This window comes from Mustela nivalis (assembly GCF_964662115.1).
Source record: "Mustela nivalis genome assembly, chromosome: 5".
NCBI lineage: Eukaryota > Metazoa > Chordata > Mammalia > Carnivora > Mustelidae > Mustela > Mustela nivalis.
Genome location: NC_139024.1, coordinates 15,127,101 through 15,141,352, shown reverse-complemented (window position 1 = coordinate 15,141,352; position 14,252 = coordinate 15,127,101). Strand labels below are relative to the sequence as shown.

General features: G+C 41.7%; 1 protein-coding gene across 3 annotated transcripts in view; it reads right to left on the bottom strand.

Annotated features, from left to right (window-relative positions):
- RMND1 (required for meiotic nuclear division 1 homolog) overlaps positions 1 to 14,252 on the bottom strand; it is a 43,748-nt gene that overhangs the window by 20,136 nt on the left and 9,360 nt on the right. For all 3 annotated transcript variants that reach the window (XR_014311577.1, XR_014311578.1, XM_082730103.1), the window contains exons 3-8: positions 11,599 to 11,707; positions 9,127 to 9,202; positions 5,141 to 5,180; positions 4,235 to 4,335; positions 1,668 to 1,774; positions 521 to 585 (exon numbers count right to left, since the gene is read on the bottom strand). Coding sequence is in view for 1 of the 3 variants with exons in the window: in XM_082730103.1 (XP_082586229.1) it covers positions 521 to 585; positions 1,668 to 1,774; positions 4,235 to 4,335; positions 5,141 to 5,180; positions 9,127 to 9,202; positions 11,599 to 11,707 (498 nt within the window). In the remaining 2 variants the exon portion in view is untranslated. The remainder of the gene's footprint in view (positions 1 to 520; positions 586 to 1,667; positions 1,775 to 4,234; positions 4,336 to 5,140; positions 5,181 to 9,126; positions 9,203 to 11,598; positions 11,708 to 14,252) is intronic.

Genomic DNA, 14,252 nt, shown 5'->3' with positions numbered 1-14,252 from the left:
TTGTTGCATTTCCCTTCTCAATGGCATTTTCTAGGATCTACAGTCCTAATCTCTTATTGAAAAAACAGGGCCTCTTTTCCCAAGTATAATTCTGTGATTTTTTCACAGTAAAAACAAAATTACAGTCAACAGTAAGTTTTGGTGCATTCTGATAGAACTATTACTTTTCAAGCCACCATTTGTCTCATAATTTGGCAAAATAGTTTTCAGTCAAGAACACTGGTCATAATCCTCTTCCTTAGAGAGGAAACAGCTCACTTTTTAAAAAAGGATAGTTATATTAAAAATACTACACCATCAGAAGAAAGTAATTAGAATTCTAAGTTTTCAAAAGTAAAAAAATATATATATATAAAATTTTTTATTTTAGGTATAATGAATGTTCTGTTTTTGCTTAAATTCAGTACAGCTTCTCTAGCATTTATTACTTACTCCTAAGTATATTGTTAGGGTGGGAAATTTGTATTTCTCCCAAATAGAAACCAACCCTTGAAAACAAGCATAAAATTGGTATAATTACCTCTGGAATTGACTGAATAGACTCAACAAATTTATCCAGTGATGCCTCCCAAATAGCCAGTTTCACTGGGGAAAAAAAAAAAAAGGAGTAACAATGGAACATTTTTCATCCTCATAGTCATGTTTATACAGAATGCACAATTACTTGCCCGGTACCTTCACCACCATTTCAGTAAGAGTTTAAGGAGCAAATGTGCTAACAATGTGCAACTGAAACCTGAGAATAGCTCGTTCTCATGATCAAGTTCAGCACTGGAAGTGAAAAAGAGGGAGGAAAAAGTACACATCCAAGCCCAGCTGGCAGACCGCAACGACGCTGGGTCGAATTCCTAATTTTCTACCGCTGCATCTCAGAAAGCCAGCGAGCACCAGGTACACCCCGAAGGGAAGCGTGGCTTGTCGATGGCGCAGGAACCAGGCCTTCCCTGCCTTCCCTCCTATTTCTTACATTCCTTGGGGCTGTGCATGTGGCTCACAAGCCCCCCAAAGCCTCCCGGGCAGGCCACATCCGCCACAGCGGAGTGTAGGGGACCGCCACACAATTCTTAGAGAACGTCTGAAGTTTTTTTTTTTTTTTAAAGGTTTTATTTATTTATTTGAGAGAAAGTACAAGTTGGGGAGAGAGGCAGAGGGAGAGGGAGAAGCAGACTCCCGGCTGAGCAGGGAGCCCGATGCAGGACTGGATCCCAGGACCCTGAGATCATGACCTGAGCCAAAGGCAGAGGCTTAACTGACTGAGCTCCCCAGGCACCCTGAATGTCTGGAGTTCTATTTAGCACACGGATCTCTGTCCCACTGCTGCGAGGAACCGGGGTACACTTTTACCCAGAGGCCTGCGTCCAGTCACATTGGGCTTCCTCTGCCTGGATTAGAGACGACCTGAGAGCCACCACCATGCAGAAGAAGACAGGAAAACAAAGGGGATAATACTACAAATATTTCTGGAGAGGGAAAGCTTTACTGATACAGTTAATAAAGAATGAATACCTTCGCACAGACACTCTATTCTGTTTTTTCTTCTGCAAAGCAATGTTAAGGCTTTGCTGAATAATCTGTGAAAACATGCCTAACTCTTTACTGAACGCTTAAACTTCCCTGATGAAATGAAAACCATGTAACTCTTTCTCTGACAAGTAGCATTAACTTACCTGAAAGACAAAGAGCATTCGAGAAAGCAAATTTCTCTAGAATGGCGTCATCTATATCTAGCTCTGAATTTAATCTGATTTCCCCTCTGTGAAGTTTCGACTGTCCCCTGTGAAAAGGAGAAAAAAAAATTATCTTCTAAATCTTAAAAAGCACTTTTTCTTTAAAATTTTTTTTTTCTTTTGAAGTAGTCACCTTATACTCTTTCTAGAGGTCATTTGGCAATTTGTACCAAGACTCTCCTAAATGTTCTTATACCCTTTGATCTGAATAATGCCACTTCTAGGAATTTATCCCAAGGAAATAATCAAAGGTGCAAAGAAAGATCTGGGCAGGAAAACTTGTTTTATGGTGAACTAACAGTAAAAAATCAAGAAACTAGATGTTCAGTAGGAGAATGGTTCATTTATAGGAAATCCACACAGCAAAAATTGACAAGTGTGTTTTAATATTTTGTAGAAAGGGAAAATGATCCCAATAAATTGCTAATGGAAGGTGAATGGTGAAAAAAAATATAATATATATAATGGTTAATATAATATATTCCTATTGTCGATGGTGGATAATATAATAATGGTGAATATAAAGCTATCTACACAGTCACCTACAGTCACACTGTCCTCTAAAGTCACACTGTCATCTACAGTCACGCTGTCATCTACAGTCACACCGATGCAGTGGGAACCGGGAGGGAGACGGGAAGCGGTGAACAGTGAGGGGCACATGTGAGGCCTTTGTGAGGACTGGGAGAGAGGGAATGGGAGGGAACTTGGGGACAGAAACGTCACAAGCAAACAGGCAACATACAGGGTAAACCATCACAGATGTGAGGCAAGAGATGGGCAAAGCTATGGACCCAGTGGGAGGCTGCGAGGCAGAATGCTGACACCCTCATGTGGAAGGAAAAAGAAAAGACCGGACAGCAGAGGTGCCAGACGCTTTAATGACGGAGCTGTTGGCCGCAGAGCCGCCCGAGGCAGCAAGAGCCGGGATCCCCGGCAGGACTGATGTGTCAGCCACGGTGCTGCAGCTGGGCTGGGCTTTCTTTCTTTCTTTTTTTAAAGATTTTATTTATTTATTTGACAGACAGAGATCACAAGCAGGCAGAGAGGCAGGCAGAGAGGGGTAAGCAGGCTCCCTGCTGAGCAGAGAGCCCGATGCGGGGCTCGATCCCAGGACCCTGAGATCATGACCCGAGTCGAAGGCAGAGGCTTAACCCACTGAGCCACCCAGGCACCCCTGGGATGGGCTTTCTGATGAAGCCAAACATGGGATCTGGGAGCCAAAGACACCCCAGCTAGGGACTTTACTCCTCCAGAGACTGTAAGGTACTGGGTGAGCGTGCGTGTGTGCGTGTCTGTGGGTGTCTAGCAACAGTCTGCTCTGGAAATAGAGCACAGAAAGGAGGTTCATGGGAAGCAGAGCCACAAGGTTGAGTGCTTAATAAAAAAATTAATAAAACTCCACCAGCTCTTCTTCTGTTGTGTCTCTCAGGTTCACGTCTTCACTTTCAAGTGCATATCCACTCTGGGCCCAGGCCCTCACCGCTGGTCAGGTACCCTTAGGTAGGACGAAATATCTCTGAACCTTGTCCGAAAAGCTGGTTCACGCCATTTGTAGGGTTATTTTGTCAGGACCAGATAAAAGGATGCCTGGAAAGTACCTGGAACAGTACCTGGCACAAGGCAAGTACTGTATCTTTGTTGGCTATTAGTCCTTAGCTCTGACCCCATCTCGTCTTTCTACAGCTGGCGTCTCTTCCAAATTTTCCTCAAGTTCTGCTTCCAACCCTTCCTTTAATAGAAAGAATTCTTTTTCTCGTATTCCACTAGCCAGGTAACTCCCTGAGGAAAAGGGCCTCTCGATCTTGTTTGCACTGCCGTCTGTCTCCATCTTCCCCTGCTCGCTGAGATAAGAAAATCAGCCGGGGGCTGCCCACCCACACGTCTTCCCTGGGGATGCTATGTCGGGCCCCCACTTCCTGCGGGCCCCCCATTTCTACCAGTGGTTCTCTTACATCTCACCCACACTCAAAACCAATAGGGGGAAAATGGGCTTATGAGAAACCTTTACTAGAATAAGTTGATAGGTTCATTCTGATGAAGGCACAGCATTTACTGGTTTAGACTGCTTAGTTAGAACACTTACTTACCATTTTGGGGTTATATATCGATTTATTGTAATTTATGGGTAGCCTGACAAGTCCAAACCATTATGTTTACCTACTAACACGTATTATATTGTTTAGGCTTTATATCTGCACCAATAACTTTTTAAAAAGATGTTATTTATTTGAAAGAGCAAGAGAGATCACAAGAACGCAGAGAGGCAGGTGGGGGCAGGTGGGGGGGGAAGCAGGCTCCCTGCTGAGCAGACAGCCCGATGCAGGGCTCGATCCCAGGACCCTGAGATCATGTCCTGAGCTGAAGGCAGAGGCTTAACCCACTGAGCCATCCAGGTACCCCTGCACCAATAACTTCTGTCTTAAAATTAGTTTCCAAGTGCCCAAGCTGTTTATTGCTTTCACTGCTTGCGGCTCTTTTTGCAAACTTGATAAAATGCTGCTTACTCTGTTTTTATGTAGTTAAGCTCTTCATTTTCCCAGTGCACCAGAGCGATTTCATAGGGCTGGATTTCATGCTTTTCTAAGACCCGCATCACGTGTTTCATCTGGAAAAGAAGCAAGAACCCAGAATTGCACTGACTCTCTCAGTACAAAACTATGGTTCAGGGTTAACGCGTTTAGCATTTTTCATTACATTTGCTGATGTTTCTTCTGTTTAGTTTTTAATTAGCAATACTCGTGCCTCGGAGAAACCTCACTGGCTATGATCCTGCCACTGTGCAAAGCTCTTCTGCTTAATTTTGAAGGAAAAGGCAAATTCTTTGTGAGAGTAAACTCAGCAGGAGATTACATAGTTTTTATATTTAGGAAACAGAGAGTGGCATAAAGAAGAAAATTAAAATGACCCTAATTCCACAACCCAAAGAAAACCAACTAGTTTAACATTATGGTTTGTAGCCTTTAAATCTTTTAAAAATATGTAAGCTACAAAACTGTAAAAATTTAAACAATATCAAGGTACAGAAAGTGACAGTCTCTGCTCTGAGTTCTTTTTTTAAAAAGATTTTACTTATTTATTTGAGAGACAGCGTGTTCACAGGTGAGCACACAAGTGGGGGGAGGGGCAGACGGGGAAGGAGAAGCAGACTCCCCACTGAGCTTGGATCCCAGGACTCCAGGATCATGACCTGAACTGAGGGTAGACGCTTAACGGGCTGAGCCATGCAGGACCCCCAAACACAATCGTTATAAAAGGCAAAAGTGCTAGGATAAATACCATGTAACACAGAGCGAGTAAGTTGTGGATTATCTGTTAATTTATCTTCCATGACTCAGATTATTGAGGGATAATTACTACTTTTTTTCTCAGAAAACTAGATTTTTACACTTTTATACTTTATATATACTTACAGTTTTATCTTTCACATTCCAGAACACAGCAGCTCCTTCTCTGATTTAAAAGAATAAAAGAACCAACAAAGTTAATGCCAGAATATATTCTTTAGGGCTATACATAAAATCATGCTTAAGTAACTTCTAGGAGAGAACCAGAAGGCGATTTTTTAAAAAAATGTGATTTATTACTTATTTGACATTATGGTTCCTAGACGGAGTTGTGAAAACAAGAACTATTATTGAACTCTCGATAAAACCTGAGCTCCCCCAAGTTCATGATTTCTCACATGGCTTGCAGAATAAATGTTATTGTAATGCTATATAACTTCATGTATCTAGACTGTTTCATATCTGGTTCAATTCTGATGTTCAGAATAAGGAAAATGCGGGGACCCGTCTTAGCTCTCATTAAGAATCTAAAGCAGATTCTGCTACAGGAAACGAATAAAGGATCATGCTTTTAATAGTTATGGAATAAAAAGACTGAGATAAATTAAAGCCAAAGATGGCTAAAAGCACCCAGGGAATAATGCTGCCCATCCCTACAGTGCTTGGAGCAGTACGATGAAGCCACAGGAGGGCCCTGAATCTAGTCTGGCTTTGAAAAAATGTGAGGTCTAAAAAGCTTAGATGAACCTGCTTTGATATTCTCAAGTTTGACATGCTGTGCAGTTTTTGATGGTAAATTAAAAAACAAAACAAACAAACAAACACGAGAAAGAGGGAGAAATTATGGCTCTGGGTTATTGCAGCAGAGGAAAGAAAGGTAGAAATGAAGAGGTAAAAATTCAGTAGTCCCTATGGTTCTTCAAATGTGTCTTAAGCACTGTGCTCGTTAGCATACGTGTGGGTCAGCACTTTGCATTGGATACAAGATGAGTTTGGTCTCTTTCTCTCGAGGAACTCCTGGTTTAGAAAAGACTGATGACAGACACACCCGCAACTGCAGGTGCAGAGTGGTGACAACTTAGAGAATTACGCACTATGTACTCTGGAATGTCCCTGGGAGGACCTGTGTTCCCATAGGACACGTAGGGCTAGGCCAAAGGAGAAAAAGCGAGGTGGCAGCACGGCAGAGGGAACGCCGTGGGCTCAGGGAGGAGGGGTGAGCGAGCACGGCGCATCTCGGACTAAACAGCTCGTTGTCTGCAAGGCTGTGGATGTGAGCAAGCAGCAGGCGGTCAGGCCAGAGAGGCAGCGACATGGAGTTTGGTCAGGTTCCATGGAACCTGAAGCCGGAGGGCGTGGGGATCAGAAGTGCCTGCTGAGCATGGCTCCTGTCTGTGTTGCCCAGACAAGACTGGCAGTGGCGAGAAGAGAGGCGGGGGGGACCGGCAGCCGGCTGCGGAAACCCACCGGTGTAGGGTCTAGGTGGTCGGGGTTGGTATCCACAGCCATGCAAGAGGAGTAATTAGTTCAGAGGGTCCCTTGTGGGCAGACAAGAGATCTTGGGATCATGCCCCCTCCGTTCAGGAAGCTGTGCCATGCGCTGGGGCACTTGGAGGCCATGGGGGCTCAGAGCCCTTGAATGGGCCTGGTCCACACCAAGTGACTTTAGTGACATAAGCCACACAGTGGGTTTTGAAGACTTGGTGTGAAAAGAAGAGTGGAAAAATCTCATTAATTATTGACTGATTATATGTTGAAGTGATAGCCTTGCAGATATGTTGGGTTAAATAAAACACATTATTAAAATCCGTTTCAGGTGACACATATTATTATCGGGGTTCAAATTTAAATCTTTTTTTTTTTTAACTTTTAAAAATGTGCCTACTAGAAAATGTATCTTTACATACGAGCCTTGCATTATATTTCTACTGGATGCTCTCCTAGTTTTCATCTAGAGGACCACAGAAATTCAAATTCCTCCAAACTGAAGGGGACGCTATTCTACTTGGGCCAAGTGTTGAGCTCTCGATTATCTCCAAAGTTCTGTCAAAAGGAAGGTAAGGCATTGAAAGGAACCAAGCTGGAGCTTCCAGGAATCATCAACCATAGACACTGATATCAAAAGATTTTTATCAAAGTTGGGGTTCTTACAAACACTCTATGTGTTTCTGTTCTGTCATAGAACAATCCCATGACTACGGACACTTCCCTTAGTCTCTCTCCCCCTGAGTTTCCCCAGCTGCAAAAAAGGGAATAATAGGCCTCCTGAAGAGCTGTGAGGATAACATGAAATTATTTTAAGTGGTTTCTATTATCATAACCATTCTCAGGGTTCCAGTCTGATGTCTCTGGAGAGGTAAGGTGGTGTAAAACTAAAGCAAAAGAGTTACAGAAGGAAAAAAATAAATAAAGGAAGAAGAGAAAACAGGATGGGAGCATGAGTCTGGTGGGGAGTCCTGAAGATGAATGGAAAAGTAGGATGCTATACATACTCTCAGAATCAAGAATCTGGATTGATAAATGAAGGACAAGCCATGGAAAAATTATTTGTTTTCAAAATTATTTGTGTTATCAGGATTGACTAGAAAATTCCTAAAACTGATGAAGCCTCCTAGATCAAATAAGTATCAAAGGAGAAATTTAAATCACAAGTATATTTGGACACATTTACTATTAAGGGAGGAGGTACTCTTCAAATTTAAGGACCATGTTATCGGGACAGCAACATGCAGAAGAATGAAACTGGACCACTTTCTTATACCACACACAAAAATTAATTCAAAATGGATGAAAGACCTATTGTGAGATAGGAAATTATCAAAATGCTAGAGGAGAACACAGGCAGCAACCTCTTGGACTTAGGCTGTAGCAACTTCTTACGAGACATGTTACCGGAGGCATGGGGAACAAAAGTAAAAATAAACCATTGGGATTTCATCCAGGTAAAAAGCTTCTGTACAGTGAAGGAAACAGTCAACAAAACTAACGCAGCCTACAGAATGGGAGCAGATATTTGCAAACGACTTATCAGAAAAAGGGCTAGTATCCAAAATCTACGAAGAACTTACCAACCTCAACACCCGAAAAACTAATCCAGTTAAGAAATGGATGAAAGATATGAAAAGACTTTTCTCCAAAGAATACACACAGATGGGAAACAGGCATATGAAAGGATGCTCGACATCACTCAGCATCAGAGAAATACAAGTCAAAATCATGATGAGATACCACCTCATACCTGTCAGAATGGATAAAATTAGCAACACAGAAAACAACAGATGTTGGTGAGGTTGTGGAGACAGAGGAACCATCTTGTTGGGGGGAATGCAAGCTCGTATACAGCCACTCTAGAAAACAGTATGAAGTTTCCTCAAAAAGTTGAAAACAGAACTACCCCATGATCCAGCAACTGCACTACTGGGGATTTACCCAAAGGACGCAAAAATACTGATCTGAAGGGCCACATGCACCCTGATGTTTATAGCAGCATTACCAACAATAGCCAAACTGTGGAAAGAGCCCAGAGGTCCATCGACAGACGAGTGGATAAAGAAGTGGTATATAATGGAATGTTACTCAGCCACCGAAAGAATGAAATCCTGCCATTTTCATCGACATGGATGGAGCCTGAGTACATAATGAAATAAGTCAAAGAAAGACAAATACTATATGATCTCATTCACATGTGGAATTTAAGAAATAAAACAGATGAACATATGGGAACAGGGGAAAAGAGAGAGAGAGAGATGGCAACAAACCATGGGAGACACTTAACAATAGAGAACAGAGGGTTGATGGGAAGTGGGTTGGGGGATGGGCTAGACGGGTAATGGGTATTAAGGAAGGGCATGTGTTACGAGGAGCACTGGGTGTTTTATAAATAAGGGAGGAATCACCAAATTCTACTCCTAAAACCAATTATTACACTATATGTTACTAACTAGAATTTGAATAAAAAATTGAAAAAGAAAGAAAATTACAATGTAGAAAAGGTATAAAATGCAGAGAGATAAAAATAAACTATCTGTGTTTCTTACCACTTGGAGGAAAAAAAAAGACCACGTTATCTGACCACAGGCCCATTTCCCAAAAGGGCTGCCCACTTGTCTTACCTGAAGAAGAATATTGTTCCAGGATCACCTTCTTTAGCAGAGTGTTCCACACCCATCACCAAAATGTTTGCTGCATCTGTGATTTGAAATTGAGGCATGAAAAACTACCACCATATAGTGACTCAAGGTTTACGAGTCACCTATGAACTTTTATTGAAGTCCTTATGATCAACCCATCGTAGATCAATAAGTGCTCTGTAACATTCTGTCCATTTTTAGGTTTCTGAAAGTATTCAACATATGAAAATGAAAGACTATAAGAAATTACTTTCACAAAAGTAATTTTGTGACACTATTATTAGTACTATTTAAAACCACTCACGGACACCGATCTTCATTCAGTCCAGTTAATAATGATTAAAGTCTTAGTTTCAATGCAACTAAGATTCAAGAATTAAAATTTCTACAAAATTCTCTTCTTTTCAATACCATTTTGTTAATAAAATGATTTTAATATTTTCAAACTATTCATTTTGATGCTTTTTAAAATATATATAGTATGAGACAACAGAAAATATACAGAAACAAAGATACTGACCACTTCAAAACCTATCTGAATTCAAAGTTAATTATGAGAACCAACACTGTGGCCACCTGTAACTATTTAAATATTTATAATCTTTTAAATATTATTAGATATGTATTAATATACATATTAATATACACATTCATCAACAAGTAGTTGCTTTATTAGCATAATTAATAATTGTTGAGTACAAAATATTCTATAACATAAATTATAAATATATGTGAACATGTCAATTAATATATTAATGTTAATGTGCAACACCTAAAATTACCTAAACCTAAAATTAGAACCAACGAAATTTCAGAGTTCCTAGTAGAGGCTGGGGAATGGGGCATTCAGGTAACGACCAAATCCTACCCTACCTTTTTTGGGTGAGGTTAAACTTCCCTTAAGCACTACATCCTACAGAGGGCAAAGTTCACCTGTGCACCCAAGAGCCACATAAATGAAATGGAAAAGACCCAGGGCAATGGGGCTGGTACTAGAAGCTAGCCCAGCTGTGGTGCACAGCCTTTGTAATCAGCCAAGAATGCACCTGGAAAAAAAAATTTTTTTTTTTTTAATTTTTGTTTATTTGACAGACAGAGATCACAAGTAGACAGAGAGGCAGGCAGAGAGAGAGAGAGGGAAGCAGGCTCCCTGCTGAGCAGAGAGCCCGATACGGGACTCGATCCCAGGACCCTGAGATCTTGACCTGAGCTGAAGGCAGTGGCTTAACCCACTAGCCACCCAGGCGCCCCACACCTGGAAAATTTTTTATCATCATGGTTCTGGACATAGCTCTGGTTTTCTCAGTTAATTATGCTTGCTTCTACCATCAAATGGCACAAGGAGTCTGTACCAGGCACCAAGGCTGAAAGAGCACAGTGACATTTCATGTGTTTCTTATGGGGTCAATGACCCTTTGAAGAATTTTCTAGGTAGCAGGGAGGTTTTCAACCTGCTGTTTTTGCTACTCGGTGGTAAATTCATTAATTTCCACCAGTGTGTTCCAAGTTACTTATTTTTAAATACAAAACAGGCTCTTTTTTCAAGAATCCTTCCTGATATTGTCCTAAAATCCTGTTAAGTTTAATTCTTTTTTTCAATATTCTTTGTATTTCTCATTTCATTAATTTTGTTAGTTTTAAAGTATCGGATTGTGCTGGTAAATTTTTCTATAAAGGCTCTCCCTACATTTCTGTTAATGGCATGGTTCTTCTGTAACACTAAAACAACTTTTTTTTTTTAAAGATTTTATTTATTTATTTGACAGAGAGAGAGATCACAAGTAGGCAGAGCAGCAGGCGGAGATAGAGGGGGAAGCAGGCTCCCTGCTGAGCAGAGAGCCCGACATGGGGCTCGATCCCAGGACCCTGAGATCATGACCTGAGCTGAAGGCAGAGGCTTAACCCACTGAGCCACCTAGGTGCCTCCTAAAACAACTTTTTAATGCAATAGAAATGAAGTGTCACAGCCTTTGATCATCCCAAGTCATGGTGATCCTACAAATAAAGCTTAATAAACCATACTGATTTTAATCTGAGAGCTAAGTTCTCTGTAAATACATTTTAATTTCTTATCTTTGCCATTTGTATAAGGAGACTCAATGACAAATGATTGTATCATTTTCGTGATACAATCCTTTTTTTTTATTTAAAGATTTATTTGAGAGAGAAAGCAAGAATGTGCATATGAGAGGTGCAGTGGGGGGGGGAGAGAGTCCCAAGCAGACTCCCCACCAATTGCGGAGCCCAATGTGGGGCTTGATCTTATGACCTTGATCAGGACCTGAGCAGAAACCTAGAGTTGGATGCTTAACCAAACGTGCTACCCAGGTAGTCCTGATAGAATCTTCTAAATAGAAAACGGAAAGTAAACAAATGCATATTTAAGGAGTATCACAGGAAAATTATTTTCCAATACATTTTAACATACTTGGCCCCAGGTTCAAGAAGATGTACCTCTAGGCAAACTGTTTACTTCGACGTATCCATGGGAGGCCAGATCTTGAGAGAGAGTCCCGAGATGGTATTCATCTGCGGTCGCGAACGCTGTGCAGTGCATCAGGTCCTATTTGGGCGACATCAGCATGACGCGGGTTACCAAGAGGTTAAACTGACGGTGACCACCTCCCAGGACTCCATTAGGCAAAGGAGGCTCTTGAGAGTTTTCATCAAAGCTCTCAAAGGCTCATACAGGGAACACGATGAGGGTGAAGAGAAAGGGACAGGGAGATGGATTTCAGCCCAGTCTATGAGGACCTTCTCCTGCCAGCCCCCAAAGTGATGTTACGGGCTATCCCGAAAACAGAGCTGCTCCCCCAGTGGTGGTGGTGTAAGCGCACATGGAACAAAAGATAAGGAGAGGGTTAAGGCATCATATGGCCCTGGGTGGGGTCCGTATGACACCCGGGTGAGCCCATCATAGCAGCATTATTATTTGAGACCATGTGATAATTTGTCACTAGTCTTGTACATCAGAGAGGGCTTTACATCTACGAAGGAAGTACAGAACTCTTACTCTGGTTACTATTAAACAAAAAGTTGTGTTTATCTGATGATGTGTCCGGGTTTCGTTAGTGCATGGAGTCTTGTCTGTGTACATACATGTACCTCTGTGCTGTGTGTGTGTGCAGCACACAGACGATAAGGGGCGTGGCACAGCACATTGGTCTGTCTCACTGTAAGTCACAACCCATCCGTGGGACCTGCTACCGATCTACTTGGTCCAAACCAGCTTTTAAAAAGAATTAAAGGGGTGCCTGGGTGGCTCAGAGGGTTAAGCCTCTGCCTTTGGCTCAGGCATGATCTCAGGGTCCTGGGATCGAGCCCCGCATTGGGCTCTCTGCTCAGCAGGGAGCCTGCTTCCCCCTCTCCCTCTGCCTTCCTCTCTGCCTGTTTATGGTCTCTCCCTCTCTGACAAGTAAATAAATAAAATCTTAAAAAAAATAAAAAGAATTAAATACAACAAAATAGAAAATATATCATTCAGAGCATAGGTAAATGTTTTTTTTTTGGTCACATATGCATATCTAAGTATGTGTAATATAAAATATATTTCTCACTAGAGGATGACGTCCATTAAGTTCAAAAGCTACTGGCAAAGGTTTCATGAGTTTGGTACAGAATCTGAACAGATTTTAAGAAAAAATCAGGGGGCGCCTGGGTGGCTCAGTGGGTTAAGCCACTGCCTTCGGCTCAGGTTGTGATCTCAGGGTCCTGGGATCGAGTCCCACATCGGGCTCTCTGCTCGGCAGAGAGCCTGCTTCTTCCTCTCTCTCTCTGCCTGCCTCTCTGCCTACTTGTGATCTTTCTCTGTCAAGTAAATAAATTCTTTAAAAAAAAAAAAAGAAAAAAAATCAGGATGACAAAATACCTACTTATAGCATTGTTGTGAAATTTAATTTAAATTTTTTTAAAGATTTTATTTATTTATTTGGCAGAGATCACAAGTAGGCAGAGAAGCAGGCAGAGAGAGAGAGGAAGAAGCAGGCTCTTCCCGCTGAGCAGAGAGCCCAATGCGGGGCTTAATCCCAGGACCCTAAGACCATGACCTGAGCCAACGGCAGAGGGTTTAACCCACTGAGCCACCCAGGTGCCCCAAGATTGTTGTGAAATTTAAAAAAGCTGATGAATGTCCATTACTCAGAATCACGGCTAGCACAAATGGTCAATATGTGAGAATGTAGTTATCACTATTACGGGTATGGGTATGTTTAAACCATCTAGATTTATGGGAGGCGAAAAAGTTTGCCAAGTAATTTAAATCTGAATTTTCGTATGTTCATAATTTTATATTTCCGCCAGAACATGAGGGATTCTATGGTCATGTGATACCTATGCTGCTTTGGCCCACCACTGGTTAAAAGAGGTTTATGAGTCACTGAATCAAAATTTACTCCTAGGATTTACTCATCTCAGCATTAAGCCCTTTCCCTTTCTGTTATATTCCTAGCACAGTTTCAGAAAAGTAGTATATTAATTCTTTCCCCTCTCTCACGTTTGTTACCTAACTCCCGGCCCTATCCCAAGAAACGGTCTAACCCTGCCTAACCCTTTTCCTTAACCCGTTACGCCGTTTTCACATGCGGTTTAAAAAGTAGCAGAGGAATAAAGAGAGGACCTGAGGATACATACAAACCGAAAAACCTAACATCAATCAAATATCCAGTCATCACCAAAATGATTTTAAATTAATTAGGAAAAAAAAAAAAAAGGAAAGTCAGACAAGGAGAAATTGCTCTTGGATGTGAGGATAAATGAATGTAAGCTGCCCTCCTTTTGCAGGAAGGTATCTGATAAGCTGATTCCCAGACTCACTGGGAATCAACCTGCGGATAAACCATACGGATTCATACAGCCAGAGTATAGATAATAGAGAGAGTTACAGAGAAATCAAGTACATGCTTAAGGTTTAGAACTGTTAACACTATCTGTTCTCTTCAGGCTCCGTGGAGTTAAGAAGAGCTGACCGGACATGTGATTTAAGCTGGAGGAAAGAGAGGAATCCTGGTAACAGGTATCAGGAAAGGCCGCAGTGGGCAAGCTCTGCTCTGCAGGAAGACTCAACGAATTTACTGAGACTTGCCAAGCAAAAGCACAGTAAGTTCGGCTAG